The following is a 26,256-nucleotide window of genomic DNA, read 5'->3' as shown; positions in this document are numbered from 1 at the left end:
ACGGTAAAAGTCTGCACATAAGATGCACGAACGAACACCCACACTTCGGAGCCAAGCCGCGCTGCGTTCCATTCCCTTCCGCCGCCACTCGTCTCGCCTCCGCCCCGCGCAGGGAGGGAAGGAGGCGGCGCCGTCCACTGATTGGCCTATAGCCTCATACATATTCAAATTAGCCAGTCCATTCAGCTTTCCCGGCAGCGCCGGACTTCCATCTCCCCGCCCCGGCGCTCCATATGCAGCCAGATGACCCGCGGACTGGATCGGCTGCTGTTGCATAGTCAATCAGCCCCGCCCCTCCAGGGCTGCCTGGGGGAGTGGGAATAAAGTCAGATAGCGGATCTGGCAGCAAAAGGAAAACGAGGGGGGAAAAAACCCACACAAGAAAGTTTCCTGCTAACTTTGCAGCCGCGGCAGCAGCTATGCCCGTGCGGTGCGGTGCCTCGGGGCTCGGGGGGCTCGGATCGCCTTAGGAAGGGGAGGGAGGGGGAGAGACGAAAGTGTGGGGCTGGCCGGATTAAAGCAAAATAAAGAGCAGCACCCCTCCCCCTAAGCGAGAAGGACCCAGCAGAAGCGCGTGGGGTGGAGAAAACATCCCGGGGAGAGCTGACCGGAGGCAGTGAGCGAGGAGAGGAGGGGAGGGAGGGGGAACACAGAGACCCAGGCAGGCGGCAGAGTTTTGGGGAAAGATGAGCTTGTTGTCAGCCATAGACACCAGTGCTGCTTCTGTCTACCAGCCTGCCCAGCTCCTCAACTGGGTCTATCTGTCGCTGCAAGACACCCACCAGGCCAGCGCCTTTGATGCCTTCAGACCCGAGCCCTCTTCTTCCCAGCACCCCGATCTCAGCTACACCAAGAACAGCCCGGAGCTGGGCTCGTCCCTCAATTCCAGCTATCTGAACAGCTTCTTCCAGCTCCAGAGGAACGAGGTAGGTGCCTTTCCCCCCGTGGCTGCCGAGTGGGCTCGCTAGGCTGGGTGCAATCGTTTCGCACACCGTCTGAGCGGAGCCGGGAGGAGGGACAGTGTCTCTGCTGCCGGAGGAGCCGACCTGCAATCTGTGATCGCTTTGCAAAAGAATCGCAGAAAGTTCACTCTGAAATTTAGCCCCAACCGCCATGATGTTTGAGAAGTTTCTCCCGTTTTTCTAGAGTTGGATTCCTGCTTTCTTAAACAAAAGCTGTCCGGACCAAAGGGAGCCTTTGCGTTTAATCGTTTTTGTAAAGTACAAGGGGAGGACTTTAGCGCTGGAGAAAGAGTTCCCTTCCTCTAAATCGGTGAAAAATAACCAGTTCAGGATATTTAACCAGTGATCCTGGTTTGTCTCTCCAATTTCGGATCTTGCCCTAAAGCCCTCAGTTTTGTTGGAAATGGCTTTTTATTTTTTCCAACCAGTAAAAATGCAGCTTTAGCTGTAACTTTCTGCTGTTGCTGATGTTGCCCAGTCTGCGCAAATGAATTGCGCTCAGCATTTTGTTCAGATGGGAATGCAACCAAAGTTGTAACAAAGTTTATTTCACTTTCAGGTTGGGGGTGGGTGGGGAATTACCGTTTGCTTCTGTGCGGGAGGTATGGCCTGTATTTAAATTTATATATTTTCAACTCCCCTTCCCCCGGAGTGTGCTAGGCACACAACTTCTGTTGACAATTTGGTAAACGATTACACTGATTTATTTGCATTGCTATCCCGGAGCTGAACCAGATAGGGTATAACTACTACTAACAGGAGGGGGTGGGGGAGGAGGGGAAGGACAACAAATACATTATAACATTTTAAGTCAGTGAAATTACTGAAGTTTAAAACATCCCTCTCATGCTTAAAATTAGGACTGGAAATACAGGATACCATTGTTAGATACAGATCTTACTTAAATAAATAGCATGCAGGTGGTGGAACTGAAGCTGAACAGTTTAATCCATAATGATGGGAGACTGAAAACATTGGGATTGTTTACTTTAGAAAAGAGGTGATGAAGGGATGTGATAAAAGTACATAAAATAATGGTCTACAGCAGAATCTTCTGTTCTCCCTGTCTCATACCACAAGAAAAAGGGAACAGTCAATGACATTAAAAACTGATAAAGGAAATCTGTTGTGGGGGGAAGTATTTAAACTGTGGAACTCACTGACCCATGGAATTCCAGAGGCCAAGAACTTAATATTTAAAAAGGGTTTGGAAATTTAAATGGGTATCAAGAATATGGCAACAATTGTAAAAGAGATATAAAACCTCCTGGTTCAGGTTTTAAGACCCTCTCTAACTACTAGTGACCAGGACAAGACCTAGTGTGGTGTCCTTCTTTCACTTTCACCTGATGCTGCCCACTGTAGAAGATAGGATACTGGAATAGATGGATGTTGAGTCCAAGGCAGTATGGCAATTCTTAGGTAATGGAGTTTCAGAACATTCCTGAAGCCTATTTAAACTAAGGAACAGGTTAAAAGGAGCTTCCACTTTAAAGTATAGGACTCATTATTTAATTATTATTTTGGCAGAAGAACCAAAGCTAAGGAATCTTCAGTTAAAATCAGCAGCCAAATTTTTGGCATAATTTTATTAATGGGTTACTAGTGATGCGATTAGGAAGAACCACCAAGGAAACAAGTTTAAAATTCAGTCAGACATCATTTAATAGAATGTTTTGCAGAAGCAAATGTAGCCCCAAATGGACAAGTCTGCTATTTTTTAAAAGGAAGTTATTCAACATTCAGAAGTTCCATGTCCAAATTCTTATTCAGTGTAATTCCTTTAAAAAGGTAAAAAATGCAGAATTCAAAAGCAGTGTTCTTTTAGCAAAGTCAGCAGGCAGTGGGAGTCAAACACAGAACTGCACACCTGTCAGTTCCAAGTTGACTGATATTGTCATTTTGCATTTGAGTTGCACACATTCTGGTTTCGAGACAAAGTTAAGAATCCAGAGTTTCAGTCTTCGTAGTCTTTCTCATTAGGGGGTTGAGAACACTGTGCAGCTCGGCATTTGCTAATATTAGAATCCATTCTGTTCAGAGTGAAGTGTTTTCCCCCTAATGTAAAACTAGCCAAAAGTAGTGTGTGGCTGCAGCTAGGGAAGCTGGGAAATTGTGTCCCAGGAACAGAGCTCTTGGTCGAGATTTTTGGTCTTTGTAAGGTTCCTTCTTTCTGTGCCCACTGTACAATTTGTAACTAGGGCGTCATCCTTCTTTCCATCAGAAACATCACCCTCTGGGAAACATTTCTCTCTAGTTCTTTCTCTACATCCAAAACCTATTCTCACCATCTCTACTGCAAGGCTCAGTCCGTAGGTTTACTAGGCCACTTCCAGATGGCTGCTTCTGTTGTATGTTGCAAACTACAGCTTTATCAACCCCATCCTCACCAAGCACTCATGGTGAGTCTGACTGCTAAATTTACCTGTGCTACGTGTCTGCTAAGGCCCCCACTCAGGTAGGGAGTATGCAGATGCAACTGTGTTTTACTCCTTTCACTCTTGTAACAACTTCATAAAGCACTTCATTCACATCAGCTGAGAATGCGAACACTGTACAAAGTCTGTAGGATTCAATATCCAGGAAACATGGAGTCATGATTCCATGAGGATACTGCATATTTACAGAGGATCAGGCTTGTTTGCAATTTTCACAAATGCATTCTCCTGCTTCTGACAGCAATTGACCAGAGCATGCAATTGATCTGAGGCACTTTTTTAATTTCACATTAGTGTGTCTATTGTACTTGTTAATCAAGAATTTGCTCTTCTACAGCATCTTTCATTTAAGAATCACCAAAGAATTTAGACATGCTGTAGCTCAAAAAAGCTCAAGCTGATACACTTCTCCACTCTGTCCAGAAGTTGGAAGCTTGAATGTTTTTTGGCAGGAAAAACCCCAACAGGATTTCTTCCAATGTCATATTCTTAATTCTTGAAATTCTAATGTCTGTTTTTGTCAACAGTTTCAAATGCCATTAAGTACATACTTAGTAGTTAGACGGTGTGTAATTATTTTTGGGAGCAATGGTGCCGTATATTTCTTTTACGTCAAGTGGGTTTGTGTGATGCCTTTGGAACACAAATAGCTTTCCAAAGTTAAACTGTTAACTGTTTTCAATATAGTGCTTACTTTGGTTGGCGATTTTTCCTCCTAGTTTTGAACTGGCTTGGCTTAGCTTCGGGCTGAGCTGTGACAATGATTGACGCATAGCTTGTACACAATATTTGGAGAGTGACTTAATGAGAGGCCAAAATAGCAACAGACTGAGAAATGATAGGATCATAGGGAATATAATAAGCATGTGTACAGCATGTTGTCGTGCAGCTGAAAAAATTTTCAGAGGAGATCGCTTGGAAAAGTAGACAGTTCATGAAAAGTTGCTATTATACAGGACTTGCAAGTCTGCATGGTAGTGCCTGTGTATGTGACTTGCATGCTGACCAAAGGAACTGGACAGAAAAAAATGCCGGCATCCACAAAGTACTCGTGCACTTAACCAAGATTTTTGTCCTCCAGACTTTTTTCCACTACACTGGATGCCTTCTAGATAAACATGATGAATACAGCTGTTTGGTGCATAAAAGCTCCTTGTACCAACAAAAAGGCAACAATAAAGGTTTAAACAGTACATTGACAATGAATGTTTTGTTCCATCTGTGAGACTCATTTCACAAAACAGACCTGGTTTTAAATAAAATTTTACTGGAGTAGTTATTGCCCAAGATATGAAATGAAGGCATTTTGGAACAGCAACGATGCTATTTAACTCAACTTAACTTTCATTATAACCTGGTTCTTTGGAGGCAAATATTTGAGGTTTGTTGTAGGGTTGCTTACAAGAGATTTAATGTAGTTGAGAGTCAGCCAGGTAACTGTGTCAGTAATTGAGAGACCTAGGCTAATGGTGTGGCCGATTTGTATGTTGTTTTCCATACTCACTTCCAACAGGCTGCCTACCAAATTGGTACAGGATGTGGTCATGTAGAGATAGCCACCATTACATAGGGACATGGGGTTTACGATACCATAACAAATTTGGCTTATCAAGTTCAGTGTCCTAACTCCAGCAGAGGCCAATCCTATACTTGAGAGGAAGCACCATGTCTTCATGATACACAACCATTTATGCAGTGCTGTACATGGCACTGGAGAGAGGGGAAATCCTTCCTCTGCAACAGCCCTGCTACATCTGGTCTATTTACCATTATTTTAACATGCATAACTGCAAGTATTTACTGATTATAAAAGCATAACTAGAAGATAACTTGGTACCCTGTGACCTCCCAGATCAACTTCTTACAGACAAGGAAGAACTAATTGGTAATGAGAAAACATGAGCTACATGAATTCACCATTGTAAGGAATGGATTCACCAGTTTAGAAAGGCAATGTATTTGGCAGGTGGCAGGGGAATTAAGAAATCTAATGGATGTCCGGTGGGAAGTAGTACTAACACTTATTGTAATGGAAGAATGCTAGGTGGCTGAAGACCACTAGCCCATCCTCACATTAGTGAGGTTCCAAAGAGAAAAGGGTTAATGTTAATTAAATTAACAGGTAATATTAAACTGGGAAATGTGAATGCCAGTGAGGACAGAGACAATACAAAGATACTTGAAGCCCTATTTGCTTAAAATCTCTCTATTTTTTTTTCTACCTAAATATCAATTTTACTTGCCTCAAATCAGCCTGTATGTGCCTAAACAGAGATTCGTGTGCCTAAGTGTGGCTAACAATATGAGCAGAAAGTAACAAAATGAAATTAACTATAGTAAAAGGTAAGTACATATACACCGGGAAAAGATACTCCCATGCACTGATATTCAGTGGGAGGAAGAAATATAGGTGTGATGGGGACAGTAGATCAGATGCAAACTGAAAATGTTACATGGCAACAACAACAAAAAAAGGCCTTTGTAATTTTGACTAAATACAGACAAGCTTTAATTACCTCAGGGAGTAGGAAATAGTCCTGTATATCTGTAGCTCAACTTGATTGTAAAATCTTTGGGGCCTTTGATTACATGTTTGTACAATGGGGCTTGGGCCTCTAGGCATTACTATTATACAGATAATAAACTGTGTGTATGGTAACACCCATTGTTTCATGTTCTCTGTGTATATAAATCTCCCCACTGTATTTTCCACTGCATGCATCCAATAAAGTGAGCTGTAGCTCACGAAAGCTTATGCTCAAATAAATTTGTTAGTCTCTAAGGTGCCACAAGTCCTCCTTTCCTTTTTGCGGATACAGACTAACACAGCTGCAACTCTGAAACCAGATAATAAACTGTAGCAGAAGTGTTGCATTTGCTGTAGTTAGGTGGCTCTGAGCACCTCATTCATTACCAGAGAGAGAGCCAAAGTGGAATGAGTGCAGATGATCAGAATGACTAATTATACTTTTAGCAAAGCAATGATTAAAAGTATGGAGGAATATTACTGTATATTAATATGTGAAAGATGTAAATAGTAAGTATTGAGAGGAATTACTTATGGTGGTGCACATAAGAAAGTGGGATGAAATCAAAAAAGGGAAAATCAAGGCAAAATATCAAGAATGGCTTCCCCAAAGTAAAGTCTAAAAGCTGGTGAATTTTCCCTTTGAAGGGAAGTGATGGGAGTCCCATAGGTTCGGACTCTTCAAATTAAACTGAGCACTAGTAAAAACTGTGTAGGGACCTAACTTGTACTTGCAGAGGAATTGATCAGGTGACTTGTTATCCATCTCTCATTTCTAGGAACACCACACACTAACTTCATACTTTGTGAAAAGAGATTTCCTTTTCTTCTAAACTTATCAGTTTTGAGGGAGATGGTAAGAAAAGAGACTGATGAGTTTTCACTACACTCTTTGTATTTTCTGAACGTACAAACTGCCATACATGATCATACCACTGGTCCAGTAAGTTCAGTATCCTGTCACTGACAGCAGATACCTCAGATCAAGATGCTAGAAACCCTTCAATAGGCAGTTCTGGGATAACCTGTCCCTAGGGCAAGTTTCCTCCTGTTCCCCATAGAAGTTAGCTTATGCTCTGCAGCATGGGAGTTTATATCCCTTCCAGATCTCTTGATTATTTAAAATTTTTACTATTCTAAATCTGAATATTCTCATCATCCATACTAATGTATAATCCCTTAAATATTTCAGTCAGATGTTTCCTAAGTCTCCATTTCAAGATAAATAAGTTCAGTTACTAGCAACTTTTATTTAAGATCTGTTGTGGGAAAGGTGAATTGATAGCCACAGCCATGAAATTTAAAAAGGTTGTTTTCAGTACCGTAAAGGTGTGTTTTAAGATGACAAAAAATAAGTATTTTTATTCATGCCAAATGCTTGTCATCCTTGAAGCAAATGCAAGAATTACCATTAGAGCAATGTCTTCAAGGCCCTAACCATAAAGTACCAAATGGACTTCAGTAGGGCTACTCATGCAAGTAATGATTACTTACATAAATGAAGACAGCAGGACTATGCCTTGTGTTGGGCCACGGCAATAAGCCTCCTTGACGGCTCTTCTCTGGAGAGCTTTTCAATTTCAGCTATGCCCATAACCTGTCTGTCGAGCCAGAGTAGTTTACCTCTTCTCTGTAGAAAAATAAATTTAAACAGCTGTAAAAAAAACAAAACACAAAACATATTTTCACCCATTTCCTCTTTAATCAAAGATTTGCTGGAATTTCCAGGTCAGTGGAAAAATAATTGTGGATATATTATGTTTATAACCCCAAAGATTTGTAATACATTAAAAAGGCATTTAATGCTTGAAACACAGTCTATAGACCAACACAGTGTTAAACATATGAACAGGCCTATGGGCCCAAAATTATAACAAAACATGCTGTAATGATGATGGTCTGTTTCTTATGCTTGATTAATTTCCTCATTGTCATTTTTCTCACTATTGTTCATGTAATTACTGGCACTTGTGAACTGCACACTTGACATGATAGGCAAAAGCTCAACAATCCTCTGATTCCTTTCAGAATAATAGGAGATGACTAACCATCACTTTTTTTGTAAATTACAAGTAGCTTATGACCATTTAAAGTAACAGTGAACTTTAATTCTAGCCAATTAAAAACAAGTTAAAAATAGTTTCATGTACACCCCTCCAGCTACTATTGCCTGCTATTTTCTATTTCCCCACACAAACAGGGGAACCTGACAACGCAGGTGAAAGAGTGAACCTGACTAGACACACAAAATATTGTCAAATAGACAAAGCAATCAAACTGAAACAAAATAACTTTTTGACCCTAACTTTTCAGTTCTATCATTTTTATCTCTTACTTGAAACAATAGGCAAAAAATACCAGAGGGAAGCGAGAATGTTTTATGCTGACTGTGTCCCTTTAAATCTTTCCTTTCAGTAACCCTAGAAATACTGAATTCAACCCCCCCCCAAAAAAAAACCAACAAAAAACTCTTGAGATTTCAAGATACCAATCCCAATAATGTATTTGGGGCCCTGGTATTAAGTTTATTTTTACATTTTCTTCATTAATTAATGCTTGTCATTTTCCACCTGAAATCCTCCCTTTTATTCACAGGCATTATGGGGAAGCAGCCAGGAGCAGTGCAAGCTTCCTCCCTGTTGCCCAGCCAGCATGCCCCAATACTCTTTAGGAGAAATTACCCCTAAGGGTGAGGAGATCAGATTTCACAGTCTGTTCAGTGCTTAGTATCTCCATTGAGATTTTGAACGAAACTGCCAATTAGTGCCAAATGAAGTTGTAACTTCTGTGGTGTAATGTAAACCTGAACAGGACTACAGGGGGTTGGACTAGATGATCTCCTGAGGTCCCTTCCAACCCTGATATTCTATGATTCTACTTATGCCACTGCATGAGGTTTTGGATGGAAAAGGATTTTGGTCATTACCAACTCAGAGCAGATTTAAAACAATAGTCTCGATATAGAAGGCTCCATAGCCCATTAACAATTGCTTTATTTCGAACGCCTGTGTTGCTACGTATTTTTTGTTGTTGTGTAGTCTCCTATGAGATGCACCATCCAGCTGTGTTAGAGGGAGGCAGTCAACTTCACTTACCAAAAAAAGAGAGACTGAATGAGTACGTCCTGATTTTTAAAAAAAAATCCTCTAAGAGATTGATAAGGGGGTTTCTGTTCCTCTGTTGATTTTCAGAAGGGTCTTTAGGATGGTGGGGCAAAAGCCATAGCACCAAACCTGCTCTCCATCATACCTCACCCATCTCTTCATATGTCTGCTGCTGTCAGTTCAGTTTCAGTTTTGCTACTGCTGTCCTGGTAAACACCATCTTACAGAGTCTGGGAAAGAGCATGCATGCAAGTACCCTAAGGAATAGTGCATCAGATTGAGGCCATCATGCTACTGCATGAAACAAGAAGCACAAGTGACCAAATTACACATTATGACACATGCCAACTCTTTCTTATTCTTAAAGCAGAGCCAGGATTAACCAGCAGAGCAGTTTGGCTACTAACGGGAAATCCTGCTTGTTTTACTTAGTGGAGTTATCCCATTGAATACAATTGGATTCCTCACCTGAGTAAGGACAGCAGGACTCAGCCCTAAATTGGTCCCACTGATTTTGAAGTAGCTTCAGCTGCAAAAGCCTTTCCTCTGTTGCTCCTTTACCCTCCCAGTTTCTGAAATTAACGCTGCTGAGTTAAGCAGTGCATATGCTTTTGCTTCATTATCTAAGCAGTTAAAGTTTATGTACACTTGAGCATTTACATCATGGCAACAAAGGAGACCTCCACACACTGTTCCATAGCCACTTAATATCATATCAAAGGCTGAACCACATTTGGAAAACTGGCAAGGGCATGAGAGAGCAGAATTAATTAATTAATTGCAAAACCTAATTCAGCTCCCAGGAGAATTACATGGAACCAATAATTTATAGTTAAGTTCTTATTAATTAGTTTTTGAAAAGTCAGCAGCAGAGAAGAGCCCAGTTACATGTATTTTCATTCTGACAGCCAGTGATCTTTGCACCAATCTCATATAAACAATTTGGAATTTTGCATTCCCAGAAACCCCTAATTGATGGCAGACTTAGCACTCATTTTCTGTCCCAACCCAGACTCCCCAGGATAAACCACATAAGACTTTTTAGTTAGGTTTTTCACACAGAATATGTAAACCTGCAGTATTTATCTTACCTTGCATTCCAAAGGACCTGAACAAGCTGTTACTGTAGCTAAGTACCATGGAGTGATCTTTCATTCATTCTTCCTACAGAGATCCTCGTGGGGCGGAACAGTCCACAGGAAAACCACTCAGCTGTTTAGAACAGCAAGCAAAAAACAAGTTTGCTGATGAAATAGCACAGGTAATGTGGGTAGGGAGGTAGGAATTTGACCAGGACACTTGTTAACATGCCTGTTCTTGTGAAAAGTGACATGGATCTTAAATCCTCAAAACCAGATATAAAACCAAGTTCTCTTCCAAGATATGAAAACTTTCCCCCTGTTATTGTAAATTTTTTTTTGTGGGGTGGGGAGGTGAATGAAGGGAGGGGTAAGCATGGCTAATATTCAACAACTATCAGTAGTTGTACTGGTCCTCTGGAAGGAAAATGGACTTTAAAAAAATCACCATGTTGTCTCTGCTTACTAGGCCAGGAATAGTGCTAAAAAAAAAGAAAATGTTTTCTGGTTCAAAGTTTCTGGGCAGTGAAGCCAAGAGGACACTTGATTTAACATAAGTACAATGATATTGGATGTTTCCTTAAAACTGCTGCATCGTTCCAGAAGATATAAGAGTTAGTATTTGTACTTCCCTCTTTATGTGAAATCTGAGATGCAATTTGATGCCCATTTTGCCACACTCAGGCAGTTCCATTTAAGAGGACCTACAATGAAATGCTTACATTAGGCAGAGAATGTTAGGCTTTGCTCCTTTGACACTATATGAAGGAAACTTCATTCAGCCATTGTAGCTCCTCTTGAACCTGAAAGTATTCTGTAAGTTTTGCAAAACTATTGAGATTCAAAAAATCTAGAAAGACAGAATTTCACTAAAATCTGATATGACTTAAACAGATAATGTTTCATGAGTGGCATAAGTTAGATAATGCTTTGACATGTGAGGTCAGTCTAATCTTTCATGTGACACAAAATATTGGTATCTAGTTACAGAGGAAACTAACATAGATTCACCTGGGGAACATAAGATGAGATACAGAACTAAGAGTTTGTGCATTTTTATTTTTAATCCCCTAACCTATCAGGTCTGGAAGCAGATGTTTTATACACTTGGGAAGCCAAGATTATCAGCTTTCCAAGGATATGACAGTTGTTTCTAGCCTTGGTGGCTTGTGAGATATCACACTTTAAAACGGTCACCGATCTATCATGGACTTTTCGGCATTGGTTAAGTCTGAATATGTATTAACAAGTCCCAGATTTAGAACCAGAGAAATCTGAAATCCCTGCATATTGTAGATGTCTCATTCTGCAGCACTTCAGGTCCCACTGAACTGCTGAAACTTACTGCATGCTCTTTACAACTAAGGAATTACGTTCTGCATTTCTTGAGACTGATCGTGAGTGAGGTAAAAGCTTTCTGCATGGCTCACAAAAGCGCTGCAGTCTCTTTGAGTCCTGCAGCCTATTCTGAGGGCTGCTTCAGCCTTATAGCAACTGCATAATGCTGCTTTAGTCATTGCATGACCACCTGCATCCATTACCTTCAAGGGGCAAGAATCTGTGGCTCTGCCCCATCTGACAACCACATAACAGAGCAACATTTTAAGAGGATGTGGAGGCTGGTTCCATCTCAGCTACTTGCCAGCCAGCCAGCAAAGAGGTACATGGTTCAGAGAAGGCTTTACCCCAAGCTAACAGCTCTCACCTCCCAAACTTACCAGAGGGTGGGTGGGTGTGTTTGCGGGGGGAGTCCACATTTCTTCAGGTTAGATCAACTGCTAGACAACCAGGTTACATGTCTCAGAGCTATGGACCCCTTGGGCTAGATAGATCCAAAGCAGCAAAAGTTACTCTGTAGTTATCAAAAAGTTATTTTATTGATTGCATCTTAAATTGTGGGAAGCCAAACAAGTAAATGAAAGCTTAAACAAAAAACAGAACATGATTAAGATGTAAATGTGTACTTTCATCCATCCTTCCTCCCCCGCCACCCCTGTTAATTAGTTTCCATTTAACAGGGCAGACTTCGTACCTCCAACCGATATCATGGAAAATAAGCCTAGATTAAAAAAATCTTTAAAACTGACTTGAAAAGGAGACTGTTTCTTTATTAACGTGTAAATTAAGTGTTTGAGAGAGATCATATGGTAAAGGGCTAGCTAACTTGGACTATAATCTGAGCAGCACTGCAGCCAATTAGAAGAGTTGTTGTAGACACATAAAAAACTATGCAAAACCTGGAGTTACCAACTTACAATTCCAGCCTACAGCTTCGTAAACAGTTCTCTTTCTATTTGTGTTAATACAACATTTATCTTACTCAAGAACTGGCGTTAAACCCCAAACATATTGTGAAGCTCAATCTGGCTGGACGATTTATTGTTTTCTACTGCTGACAGTAACCTGAGGTTTGTCTCTTAAACTTTGGCAGCCATTGTACAGGTTGCCGTGCCAAGAAGGCATTATTAAATCAAAAGTATATAAATAAAAGTGTCTCAGATTTATGGGTTAAATTGAACTATAGCAAAATGTTTAACCATCAGATAACTGCACAGGAGGTAAATGCCTTCTTTAGTGTGTTTTAAATAGGAATTATTTTTCATGCATTTGGAGTGTCAGAAGACCCACCAAATAAAAGGAAACCTGACCCTTGGTTTTTTTCACTCTATAGGTCAAACGGAGACAAAATCTCCTGTAGGAAGGAGAGACTGAATAGAATGTGACCATAGGTATTAAAGTGCAAAAATTAGAATATGTCCATCCGCTCCCCATATTGCTTTTTAACCTCACATCTTTGAACAACCTGCCTTGACGCCCATAAAACTCTGTGCTTATTTTTAACAGAGTAAGGAGGCACTTTTGAATCGAGCTATTGGCCAGAGATCTAATATGTTGCAATCCCTCTCCCCGCCTCAGAAGGTAAGGAAGATTAGTGGTCTGTAACTTGGGGAGATTCAGCTGCATGCAGTCCAGAGACAGAGGGAATGAAAGCTCCTGTGGGGATGTGTAGCAGTAATTTGCAGTGTGAATGGTCTCCCTTGTCCCTAATATAGTGCTCATGTGTTAGGATATCTCTTTAGTATAAGTGGGCAGTTGTTTAGCATTCAGAAGATGAAAAGGCTCCCTGCAGAGCTTGGTACAAGAATTAGAAAGCTCCTTCAAGACTGTATGTCTGACCAGTGGAAATCTTTATAGTTGCCTTCTCATCCCTTACTCCCACCCTGAGGGCTCTTCCCGGGGTCACTGCTACACTATCATGGTGATTTGGGGCTCAGTGCTGCTCCCACTGACAGCAAAGGGAGCAGGTAGCAAGGGGCAGGGGCAAGGGAAGCTACTTGGACTTGGGAGTCATTGTGAGTACAACAAAATTTGTCAGAAGAGCCCCGTGTAGTTTTGTGGACTACTAGGCTTCGCATTTCAGTAGGCAGTCTGGGGCTTCTCCCCCGACCTCCCCAGCTGTTCTCTAGCCATTGGCACAGTCTTAGGGAAGTTGGGTGATGAAATCTGATGGAGCTCTTTGCATGCCTGTTTCACAGGAAGCATAGAAGTGACCAGTCTCGGGTAGAATTTTTAGCTAATCCTCGCCAAACCAAGAATATCACCCCTTCTAATTTACAGATGAGGAAACTGAGGCACAGAAGGATTGGGTGGCTTCCCTAAGGTTGCACAGTGCACTAAGCTATTCTACCCCTCTAGCTCCAGATCTGTGTCTGAAAGCACCATCCCTCTGGAGAATTCTTGCAATTCCTCTCCTCAAGAAAGGCATATCTAATTATACAGTGGTCTAGAATTCCTTTCCCCTCACGCTGAGAAGCTAAGGGAAGGAACAGCTGTCATAGTTTGGGGTCAGACACTGGTGCACCAGGTTTGATAAAATAAGCATCTGCCAGAATCTGACGGTAGGCAAGGCATCTTCCTTTCACCCAGTTAAATTCACATCCTTATTCGCTTCTGCATTTCAGAATTCTGGAAGAGAGAAACTATGGGAAAGGCTATTGTCACGAGAGGCATAGCTCACTAAAGAGGTCCAGATCCAGATATTGAGGTGCTTCTCTGAATCCAAACCTGGCAGCTTTCTGATAGACACCCTTTGGGATCTACAATTTTTATGCAAAACTGTTTGCCTGAAAAGGGCCTAACATATCATTTAACAAGGATTTTTAATACCAGCACACCAGCATTACAGCAAAGACAGGAGTTTACACTTCACTCTCCCTCTCCCCCATCAAGGCAGCTGGAGCAAGCTGCAAAGAGTAGTCATCCTTCCCTGTGCCAAGGTGAAGGCTTATTTGGGGTGTAGAATTGTTCATTCAACAACAGTTCCCCTCCCCAATCTGCCTCCTGTATTCATACTGACTATTTAAACTAAGTATTAGCTTCAAAAGTTTCTGGAGGTAACAGACCACCAGTGCATACTTCTTTAAAGGGACACCAACTCTTCATTTTAGTGCTGTGTACATCTTGGTTTTGCATGTAGAGCTTGTCAGGGATCAGGAAATGGAAATCATACCTGGTGATCAGAGCAGAGCTTGGGGGGGCAGATGCCAGAGCCAAGGATCAGAACTAAAGTCAGGAATCAGAGGTGAGGGTCTGATGAGCTGGAGTCAGAGCCTGAGGTCAGAGCTGGAGTCAGAGCCAGGTTACCTGGAGTGAGTGAAAACAAGAGTAGGGCTGGGAACAAACAAGCATAGACACTATCAGAGCCTTAGAGGAATGTTTTGAGTAGCCAGTGCCTTGCTCCTGCTGCTGGTTTTAAGAGCAGGTCTGCTGATTCCCTCAGCTAATCAGGCAGCTTGGCCAACCAGGTGTCTCAATTGGGGTCCAGCTGTTCTCATTGGGGTGCCTGGGCATTAAGCTAGCAAGTAAGCAGGCTAGCTGTGGTCTGTTATTCCTGAGAGAGCTTGATTTCTGTCTCATTCTCATACTTATCAAACCGATCATGTAAGGTGTAGGAGCTAGTTTAACAGGACAAATATAACCCCACGGAAGTCAATAGGGTCAGACTAGGAATGAAGTTGTCTTTGTCTTATTTTGTTATCTTTGTTTCTGTTGCTTAGATGCACAAACAACAATCACATGTAAGTTTAATCATGTTAAGTTATAAAGAGTGGGTTTTTTTGTGACCATTGATTCTGGGACAGGAAATCCCTCAATGGTTAATTGACCAGCACAGAATAAAGGAATATTATTTTTCATTCCAGACAGAATTCCAGCTGAAATCATGTTCATTAAATTACAGCCACAGAAAAATATACTTGAGGGATTGATATAGCCAGAGCCAGCAGCCAAAGAGAAACAGTGCAACTCCTTTAAAATGTCTCCCCGGCTCTCTTCTCACCACTCTCCCAGTACCATCGGATTGGACAGCCTCTTAATATGTCATTACTCAGCTATTAGTAAGTAGGTATGGGGTAGTAAGCAGCTCTCCTTCCACAGCATAAAGAGTAGTTTCTTTGGCTATACAGCCCAGGGTACCTGGGTAAATTCTATATGGCATTAGCCATAGAGGTGAATTTCTTCTGGATCAAAGCCTTAAAGGTCAGTTAATCTAAAATGAGAGTATAAAATCTAGCAGATAGGGTATCAGACTAGGATTTATGAGAGCTGGATTCTGTCCCTGCCATTGTCTGGCTTTGTGACCACAGACAAGTCACTTTACCTCTCTCAATTGCTCCCATGTGTAAAAGGAGCTAATGATATTTACCTTCTTTTCTTTGTAAAGGGATTTGAGACCTACAGGTGAAGAGCCACATAAGAGATGGATATTTTTATGGATCAGTATTAGTGAATTACCTCAATCACATCTTGAAATCTTCCAGGAGTGGCCCAGTGATTTAGGTGTAATTCTTCACGAATCTGGTCACTCACTTGAAGCCTATTCACTGTGTCCATCTGCCCGCTTTGTTAATATGTATAGTGTTCTGTGTTTTTACCAAGTAATGGAGTAACATTCGGTGAGTAATTAGAAAGGCTGCTGTCTTGAAGCCCATACTGGAGAGCCAGATCATGCAATAAATCAGGCCACACAGTGCTCATCGCATGATGGAGGCCTGAATCTTCATTCAGGTGCAAACATTCCTCCTGAAGTCAATGGGAGTTGTGTACGCTTATCTGGGGGCAGAATCTGGCTAAACCAAACTAAGTGCTTTCAGCTCACGTATTTCCAAATGTTTATTGCTACTTCTGAATTAGAGATCTTCTAAAAAAAGCTCTATCCTGACACTTTCTTGGCCTTGATAGCTAACATATCCTGTTTTATTATTCGAGCCTGTTTGAACTGCTGTAGTTAAAGTGATGTCACAATTTCCATTAAAACCCCTATGTTCAGGGGTTTATTACTCAGCTATAAAAATTTACTCTCCGCTGAAAATTGGCATAGGAAAATGGAATCATCTCAGCTCTTTAGAAATAGCAGGAGCACAAAGTCACAGGTTTGAGGTGCTGTTCCCCACATACCAGTATTTCCAAAATAGCTCTTTTATTGTTGTTAAAAACAAGTTCTTTTGGCTGTTAGTCCTTGTTGTGAGCAGGTGTTTTTAGGTGAAGGTGAGGACAGTTATAACTGGTGAGTTAGTTCATTCCCAAGAGGCCACTTGCACGCACAATCCTTCCCATCAACAAGAAAATTCAAGCCAATTTATTATGACTTGAGCATCTTTTGGCATTTCATTGCAAGACCCGTTAGTATAATCATTCTAACTTCTGTGACATGTTATTTGTCAGTTTGTGGTATTTATCATTTCCAGTGTATAAGAAGAGGACAAGTGACAGGGAGAACCTTAAAGCTCTTTATTCAGCCAACCACAAGCATCAAATAATCCAAGTGATTTAAAGTCATTGGGACGACTTGCTGCTTGAAATTAAGCATGTGGTTTAGTATCTTGCTGAATCAGGACAAGGATAACATCAGACAAGTGTTCTTTGCTGATTGCTTTTCAATTATAGTTTATTTTTGTTATAGGTGGCATGTTGGACTATATTTTGTAGGAAAGTTAGTCATGATACCTCACTACGGCAATTAAGTCAAGACTGCAAAGAGATTGCCAGTATAGGTTTTAAAATGGGTCGTTTAGTTAGGTGCTACTGTAGTTCCTTGTCAGCCTGCACAGCATAAATCAATGGTTTTTAATTTTCACCCCTAAGATTTCAAACTGGCCCAGTGCATTTGTAGTCAAATATACCAAGATATGGGTACTATAATCCCATCCTTCAGGGCATAAGGTGAGCAATGCAGGAGTCAAGAGGTATTTCACTCTACCCCCATCTATTTACAGCAAGGCACATATATCTTAGTGTACTCTGATGGATGAGGGGGATCACGGGATTCTCTGACACAAGGTTTGTCCCACTGCTGGAGGCAGGATGCTGACCTGATGGGTCACTAGCCCAATGGAATAGGGAAAATCCTATCTTCCCGAGTGTTTTTTTTTTTTTTATTTTGAGGAAGCCACCCAAGCATGAGGGAACTGCCTCTCTCCATGCTACTGAGAAGATGTTTGTGCTTCTCTCCAATGTCAGCTGAGGAATCAGCAGTAGCGGTTTTCAATAAAGGTAATGGTAAAGCCTGGGGACAGAGCTTTTAACCTTGAAGCAGCGCTTCCACAGTGCAGTGTCCAGTTTCACTTCTGTCTCTTTCTGTATCATCAGATCATTGCCCTGTGGAAACTGTATTCTCACAGTGTTGCACTATACCTTGCCAAGAGTCCCCTTTTCCTCAGCACTGTCTCATTTTCACTGAAAGATCCTGCTCTCAGACCCTCTCTGCTACCTTGGCTATAAGACAGCAGCTCCGATGATCTGGCAGCAGTGCCAGTTCCAAAGGGAGTTTTCTCATGCTCAGTGACCTAACAACATAAATGGAATTGTAGGCAAAGTTATTTGGTCATCTAAGTGCAGTTCTTCATGGACAGTAGTTCACAGCACAAAAGCCACCATCCCAACTGGCCCTAATTGGACCCTTGCTTGCAGTCTCGGAAGATGATTGAATGTACATGGAGACTGAACTGCCATCTTGTTCCTGGAAATCTCTCTCTAGGTCCGATTTAAGAGATATTCATGGAGAAGGGGAGGGGATGTTTGCATGACCACCTGCCTGTGCTGAACCTGTTCGGCAGGAAAAGTACTTTCCCTATCTGTGGAGCCATGAATCCAGAAGCACTCTCAACAGCTACAAAATATGATACTATTGTTAGAAGATTTCATTTAAGAAAAATAAATACTATACCAAAGAGAGAGAGAGAGACACACACACCCTGGCAATGGGTCATTGATTAGAGAGAATACCTTCACTAGCCTTAGATCTATTTGCGGCTCTTCAAACTTATCAGTACTTGAGGGAAACACAGTAGTAGTAGACAAGTCTTCTGTTTAGTTGATATGGTTAAGATGTCTAGATTTAAACTTTTCACAACATCCACAGTTCTATTTCAAGAACTAGTATTGGTGGTTTCTCAGGCAGTTTCGGTGACTCAGCCCTCTAGCCAAGTCACACACACAGTTTGAGGGCTTTCAACAAAACAAAACCTCTTCCAGGATAAACAGTAAAGTCTCGGTCCACAGTCTTTAAACAGTCCTGGTGCTGGTATCGAGCCGTACCCCCCAGGCTTGCTCTCTGGAGGCAATTGCCCTTTCTGGCCCCAGCTCTCCAGTTGAGACACTAAATAGGTTAGGTCCCCTTCCTGGGTTGTATCACAGTTCCATATTCAGTAAATTGCTGACCCTTTTCAGGGTCTTCATTCCTCTTTCTGGGGTTAGGTTCAAAGCTCTCCTCAGGGAGTAATTTATTTCACCTGTGGCTGGTGAGGGGATCCGGGCCCACTCACTACTCTGGGTCCTGACCCAGGGATCCTATGAATAGCAGCAATGGGCCACTGCGTAGCTTTCAACTGCTCAAAATGCTGCTATGATTCCCTGGGCTACTTTCCTGTGGCCTCAGCAACTTCACCAACACTTCACCCTTATTATAGGGCTGAAGTTTTTTACTTTGTTTTTACTGAAGTTTTTTACTTTTTTATTCTATGCTTTCTTTCATATTTCGTGCATCTCCCCCATCAGCTCCACCTATTCTGCCATTCCTGTGTTTTGTACCCTGGTATTACCATGTCTCCTTGATTGTCCTCATTCCACCATGTTTCTGTGATGCCTGTTATATCAATATCCTCATTTAATACGAGGCACTCAGGTTCACTCGTAGTATTTAGGCTTCTAGCATTTGTATAAGCACTTTTGTCACTTTTTAGTTGTCTGCCTTCATGTTATGTAATTGAATGGAACTCTTTTTCGGTTAACTTTCTCTTCAGTTCCTACCTGTACTTTTCTCAACTTCTGTTCTCTGCTCTTTACTAGCATATAGAGAATCCCTGTTAATAGATCCTCCCCAAACAGATGGCTGTGTCTGAACCATGTGTTCCTCTGCACCTGTTCCCCCAGCCCTTTATTGTAAAAACTCCTCTATGACTTCTTTAATTTTACATGCCAGCAATCTGGTTCTAGTGTGGTTGAGGTGGAGCCCATCCTTCCTCTGTAGGCTCCCCCTTCTCCAAAAAGTTTCCCAGTTCCTAATAAACCTAAATCCCTCCTCCCTACACCATCATCTCATCCACACATTGAGATCCTGCAGTTCTGCCAATCTAACTGGTCTTGAGTGTGGAACTGGAAGCATTTCGAAGAATGCTACCATGGAGGTCTTGGACTTTAATGTCTTGCCTAGCAGCCTAAATTTGGCCTCGAGAACCTCTCTCCTACCACAACCACTGGCTCCTCCCCAGCACTGCAGATAAGTCTGACTACAAGTCTCGAGAAATCTGCAATCTTTGCACCCAGCCAGCAATTGACTGTGTGATTGTCCCGGTCATCACAAACCCAGCTATCCATATTTCTAATGATCGAATCCCCCATTACTGTTACCTGTTTCTTCCTAATAACTGGGATTCCCTCCCCCAGACAGGTATCCTCATTGCAAGAGGATACCACAGCATCATCTGGAAGGAGGGTCCCAACTATAGGATCGTTTCCCTTCATTCCAGTTTGATGATGTCCTTCCCCAAGACTTTAATCCTCTTCAGCAGCACAAAAGCAGTCAGACTACGGGTGGGACCGCACTGTGTCCCAGAAAGTCTCACCTTGTACCCCTCTGTCTCCCTTAGCTCCTCCAGTTCATCTACTCTGGTCTTAAGAGCCCATACTTGGTCTCTGAGGGCCAGGAGCTCCTTGCACTGAATGCACACATACGCCACCTGGCCACCAGGCAAGTAATCATACATGATTAGGGTTAGGCTCTCTCTCCCATCTCTGCTGCTGGACTTCTGCCTATATTATTTTTACTCCTTCAGCTTTTTTGTGGGGAGGTGTTGTTTTTTTTGGCAGGGGGTGGTGTGGAAGTTGTTTATTGTCTGAATGTTAGGTGTATCTGATTCCCATGCTCCCGCTCTAAACCCCCTCACAAAAAACTCCCCCGTTTGGTAGCTCCTCTGGTCACTTAGAAGCTGGCTTTTTAAACCCCGGTTCTCCCTGAGTAGCCCTGCCCCTAGTTAATGGATCCTAAAGGATGAGGGATCAAAGCTTCATCAAGAAGCCGTCAGCCTTGCCTAGCGGGCTGCTAGGTGCAGGCACTTCCCCCCAAACAGGCCACACTACATGCTAAAATCAAACAGCGAGCACACAACAAACAAACAAACTCACCTCAAAGATCACGTAGTCATTCCTCCTTCACCTGGAAAACTCTCTCGCAAAACTCCCCGGCTTGCCCCTCTTGTTCACTAACTCCTCTGGTCGTATAGGAGCTGGCTTTTTAAAGTTCAACAGGGAGCTGCTCAGGGGAACTCTGACTCCTGTTGTTTCATCTGCCTGGCTGTTTTGGTCCCCAACCCTGGGAGGCCTTGACAACAGTAGGTTCTTCTCCCATGGCATCTCCCATTGTTACTAGAACTGGTTCAACTCCACGAACAGATGACAGGGCACTACCAGCACTTTAGCAAATGTGTTCTCAGGTCTGTTCTGAGCAGGACTCATCATGGTACAAACACCAGAGCCTTGTCTATGCTAGCATTCCCATCTTTGCTCACTGCCTTTAGATCTGAGCTGGTGCTCTCACCAAAAGGAAGTTTTAGAGCAAAAGTGCAGCATAGCCACTCCGAGCTAAGGGCCTATTTTATTTTTATTATATATAAACATAAATTAAATTGTGGTGTTGTGTCATCTTGTTCTTATTGCTGCCCTGGTCTCCATTTTTAAGTAACTGGAGAAGCAAACTCAGATTTCATGGTTCTCTAGTCTTCCTTTTGGCATGGGAGTCCTGAAAAGAGCATAGGAGGTGGTCTCTGCCAAGGAAGGAGCAACCCAGATAAGATTTTCAAGGGTGTCCAAGTGACTTAGTAGCCCAAACCTCATTTTCAAAAGAGACTTTGGCTCTTAACACCTAAATCACTTAAGCATCCTTGAAAATGTTACCCAACATGCCTATGTAGGCTTGAATAAGGAGGCTGGATAGGACTACAGCCATCCTTCTCACACATGGGGTCACCAAATATACAGAGTTAACCCTGCTTCTTACAGCTGAGCTAATGTACTCAGTTAACGAGCACTTTACAAAATAAATGTGTGTGAGTTCTCTGACCAGTGAAAAAGCCGCATACCCAGACAGAACCAGGACACAAGGGACTTGAAATCTGATTGGATGGTGCATCCACACTCTGAACACAGACAAACTTTTCTACAATAGGGGACTTAAACTGAGATTTCCAAATGCTTCCTTCAGCTTAGATCCCCATGATTCAACTAAAGCAAATCAAAGCTTTGCACAGTCATTGGGGGAAAGAGACAGACAGGCTTTGCCAACTAGCATTTTCATCCTCTCCCAACCAGAAGACACTAATTCCTAACACCAGTTAACCCACATCCCTGATACAGCCTAATAGGGAACTCCTTAATTCACCACAGCTGGCCCAGCCCTCCTACCCTCACAATCCTTGTAATTAGGACATGTGGCTGTGGTCTTTCCTCTGCTTGGGGAGTGAGAGTTAACCCTCTCACTGCCAACATCTGATGGATTCTATAAATCTCGGCACAGCTCAAAGGGAATTTTCCAGTGATAGTGTTTGGTGATTACAAAGTATGGTGGTCAGTATTAGACCACTGACTCACTGTGGGACAAATTGTGTGCTCTCTCAGTGATATTCACTGCTGTAGGAGAGGGTACAATGTGGTGCTAGTGGAATGGCCAAGTAGGCTCCCTCTGCAAGCCCTAGGGTAGCACCTGCATACACCAACATAAAACACAGCCATGAGGCTTCAGTAGCTCATGGATGGGGAATGGAAAGTGGCCACCTTTGGAATCTACAGGCCCAATCCAGTGCCCATGGGAGTCAAATGAAGGACTCCTCTTGTCAAGAATGGGCATTGGATTGGGTCCTATGAGAAGAAAAAGCACCCATGTGCGGATTGTACTGTAGCTTCGTGTCCTCCCCATGAGTTGCAGAGGACTTGCATGTGTCCCAACCCAAGGAAGATCTGTGGATTTCTGCTGGGGGTGGAGGGAGTGGAATTTCTCACTCGCTGTATGTAAAGTCACTGATCTGTAAAATGGGGATAATATAGCTATTTCACAGGGCAGCTGAGGAGCATAATTATTTAATGCACATGAAACACTTGGAGAGTCTTCAGTCAAAATGTGCTATTAAAAACATTTCATATTATTCCAAGTGTGTGTAAGTGAAAGTGGCTACTTGGGAGAGAAGAACTTCTTGAAGTCTCTTAATTAACAACAATCTGGGTTCCATGGCACTTCTCCTTCCTCTTACCAATTTGTTGCCAAGATTTTTTCATTCCTACGGAATTCCATAATCCTAGAAAATAAGTGCTGATGACTATTGTAGCATCTTTAGTCACTTGACAACTGAAGCAGTTAGAACTTTTCAGTCACTTGCTGGGATAATTTTCATTTTCAAAATGTACAGAATCAACCCCGAAGACAGAGGTCCCAATTCTTCGCTCACCAAATTTATGCCATGTGCTACTATACTAATGTAGCTCCTCCTGGGTTACACTGGTGTAAAATGAGGGGAGAATCAGGTCCACCAGGTAAGTACAGATAGCGACCCCCAACGGAGATTAGGACTCTTTGCACAGTGCCCTGTACAAACACACAGTACAGACTGTGCCACCCCAAAAAGCTTCCAATGCAATTGGACAAGACAAAGGATAAGAGGGAAACTGAGGCAGAGAGTGTTGCAATGACTTTCCCAGGGTCGCAGAGCAAGTCACTGGTAAAGTCAGGAACAGAATGCAAGTCTCCTGACTCCCAATCCAGTGCCCTATCTACTAGACCCTTCATCAGTTGTGTAACTGGTCACTTTTGCCTCTGGTGTGGCTAAATGAGATTGCAAAGTGTAGCTTGCACCTAATTTTCACTTGCATATCCAAAGCCACTGTCCTAGGATGTAGCGATACCTTCAAATTATGCAGAGATCCATGTTTGAGTCTTATTCAGCTATCCCTATGTGACTCCTTTATTATTTGAGCATCACATCAGATGGACAGAAATCATGAATATCTGAGGTTTTCAAAGATTAGTGAATTAATTTCACAAACTCACTAAATCTCAGCTTCTAGCATTTATTTATATAAAGGATTTTTAATTCATTTTTTGGCCCTCATTAAAAGTTTCTGATTGACAGCACTGAAAAAAATATGGTCACAGAACAGGTCTGATTCTAGTTGCACATCAGTGTAAATTAGGAGTAACTGCACTGAATCAGTGAGGTTACAATAGTGTGAGAGGAGAACCAGGCCTAATAAGTACAAGTGCAAATTTCTTACATTACCCTGGCAAATGTGTCCTCCCCAAACATTGGGTGGGAACAACTGTCCATGCTGTGGTCCTGTCTGCACAACTGCCATGTTGCAAAACCCAGAGAAAAAGCTATTCTTTATGTTTTAAAGCTCCTATCAGCCAGTTACTATTCTGTTGTGCCCCAGGGCATTAAAGAGAATGAATACTTGTTATCACTTTTCAGAGTAGCAGCCATGTTAGTCTCTGTCCGTAAAAAGAAAAGGAGGACTTGTGGCACCTTAGAGACTAACCAATTTATTTGAGCATAAGCTTTCATGAGCTACAGCTCACTTCATCGGATGCATGCCGTGGAAAATCTCTTCCACTGCATGCATCCGATGAAGTGAGCTGTAGCTCTTCCACTGCATGCATCCGATGAAGTGAGCTGTAGCTCATGAAAGCTTATGCTCAAATAAATTGGTTAGTCTCTAAGGTGCCACAAGTCCTCCTTTTCTTTTTGTTGTCACTTAATTCCTATGTAGGCGATTATGAGTTTCCTGCTGTTTTGAAGCTTCAGAATGGCAAATTGGGCTTCCTTTAGTTTTGATTTGCTGGTTGAAGAAAGTGGAGATACCTTGCAGATGAAAGATAAAACTGAGTATTTGCTATTTATGAGGAAATAGTTAAATCACAGCAGTTTCCCCCGGATCTGAGCACTTCTTATTGTTTGACTTTAAAACTCAGGACACTGTGTTTATTGTCTCATCAAGCAGCCTGCAAATTAACATTTACATTTTTATTGGTGTTCTTTTCATTTCTCTGGTTTCAATATTATCCCTTCAAATAGTTGTGGACACCAAAAATGTTCCTTTTTGTGGGTCACTCTTCAGCACTTTGCTTGGAAGCTCTAACCACTCCATGACTGTGGTAGGGTATCACATCAGAAAGCAATCATCGTTTCGTGGCCAGGCTGGGATGAGTGAACTGTGGTGAGCTCAGGTTTCAGAGTAGCAGCCGTGTTAGTCTGTATTCGCAAAAAGAAAAGGAGGACTTGTGGCACTTTAGAGACGAACCAATTTATTTGAGCATGAGCTTTCGTGAGCTACAGCTCACTTCATCGGATGCATCTGTAGCTCACGAAAGCTTATGCTCAAATAAATTGGTTCGTCTCTAAGGTGCCACAAGTACTCCTTTTCTTTTTGTGGTGAGCTCAGTACTTTCTCCACCAATGGGATAACCTGATCCATCGTGCTATCTTTAGGCTTACAACCAAGAGGCCTCTATATTAATGGCCCATATATTGCTTTCACAAAGTATGCAGCCCTGTTCTTAATGAAAAGACTCTCTCCAAGTTCCTGCTGCTATTTTTAGCCTGCTGCTGTTCAGCTCACTCTTAGAAGAACCTTTAGTACAATACTATCTTTCTTTCTTTTTTTGCAGGCGCTGAGTAGCAGTCTGTATAAGAGTGCTTCTCCCTATGGCTCTCTTAACAACATAGTGGATGGGTTAAGCTCACTCACTGAGCATTTCTCTGACCTATCCCTCTCCTCGGAAGCCAGAAAACCCAGCAAGAGGCCACCTCCTAACTACCTATGTCACCTCTGTTTTAACAAGGGACACTACATCAAAGACTGTCCACAGGTAAGTGATGTGTGATGGTCTGTAAGAGTCTTCACCTCACCACTCATCTAATGAGACAATTTCCTGAACTTGACTCACTTTTTTTTTTTCAGAGCAGCTTTGCAGAAATGTCTTGACAGTTTTACCAGGCCAGACCAAGGTTCTTTTCATCCACCTGTTATCATGGGGCCTGTTACCGTGACATTTTACTTGTGTGTCGGCCCCACCTACCCATAGGTGCTGGAACTAGGGGTGTGGGGGATGTCGTCTCACCCCCTGGCTCAAAGTGGTTTCCATTATATACTGGGTTTGCAGTTTGATTCAATGACTTTCAGCACCCCTGCACCTACACAAATGTGCCTCCCTCCCCCAAAAAACACCTCACTCTAGGCAAGTGAGTGGGTAGATTTTGGCAATGGTAAAGGTTGTTACTGTGTAATTTTCCATTTTGAAGATTATGCTAAATTCATTTTAAAGCTGCACGTTTCTTAGTTATTTTGGATATAACATTTAATAAAAAATATAGCAAGTAATGGAAGTACCCAGCACTAAACACTGTAAGGAAAGAGAAAATGCTATATCAGATGAAAAACTTAAGACACTGTTGCAGGAACCCAAGCTCCAGGTATAGCTAGTGCAAAATGTTCCTTGCCTGATATATAAGAGGTTTATGCTACTTGACTAGAGTTCTTGATAGTTCTTGGCTTAGTAGATTGCCTTTGCAATAGCAAAACGGGTAACATTATTTCCTTCAAGAT

General features: G+C 42.2%; 1 protein-coding gene and 1 long non-coding RNA gene across 4 annotated transcripts in view; one reads left to right on the top strand and one right to left on the bottom strand.

Annotated features, from left to right (window-relative positions):
• The first annotated feature begins 472 nt into the window (after nt 1–472).
• The window catches only part of ZCCHC24 (zinc finger CCHC-type containing 24), a 154,719-nt gene continuing 128,935 nt past the window's right edge, over nt 473–26,256 (top strand). For 2 of the 3 annotated variants that reach the window (XR_012159962.1, XM_073353237.1), the window contains exons 1-2: nt 474–926; nt 25,319–25,519. Coding sequence is in view for 2 of the 3 variants with exons in the window: in XM_073353237.1 (XP_073209338.1) it covers nt 687–926; nt 25,319–25,519 (441 nt within the window). In the remaining variant the exon portion in view is untranslated. Of the gene's footprint in view, nt 927–25,318; nt 25,520–26,256 lie in introns of all 3 variants that reach the window. The other variant, XM_073353236.1, reaches the window with a different exon arrangement.
• Nucleotides 14,698–26,256, bottom strand: part of LOC140914709 (uncharacterized) — a 149,623-nt gene continuing 138,064 nt past the window's right edge. The window contains exon 3 of the long non-coding RNA XR_012159963.1: nt 14,698–14,754. This is a non-coding gene — a long non-coding RNA (uncharacterized lncRNA). The remainder of the gene's footprint in view (nt 14,755–26,256) is intronic.

The sequence above is a fragment of the Lepidochelys kempii genome, chromosome 7, assembly GCF_965140265.1.
Source record: "Lepidochelys kempii isolate rLepKem1 chromosome 7, rLepKem1.hap2, whole genome shotgun sequence".
In the NCBI taxonomy this organism is placed as follows: Eukaryota; Metazoa; Chordata; order Testudines; family Cheloniidae; genus Lepidochelys; species Lepidochelys kempii.
This window is presented reverse-complemented; position numbering and strand designations above follow the sequence as displayed.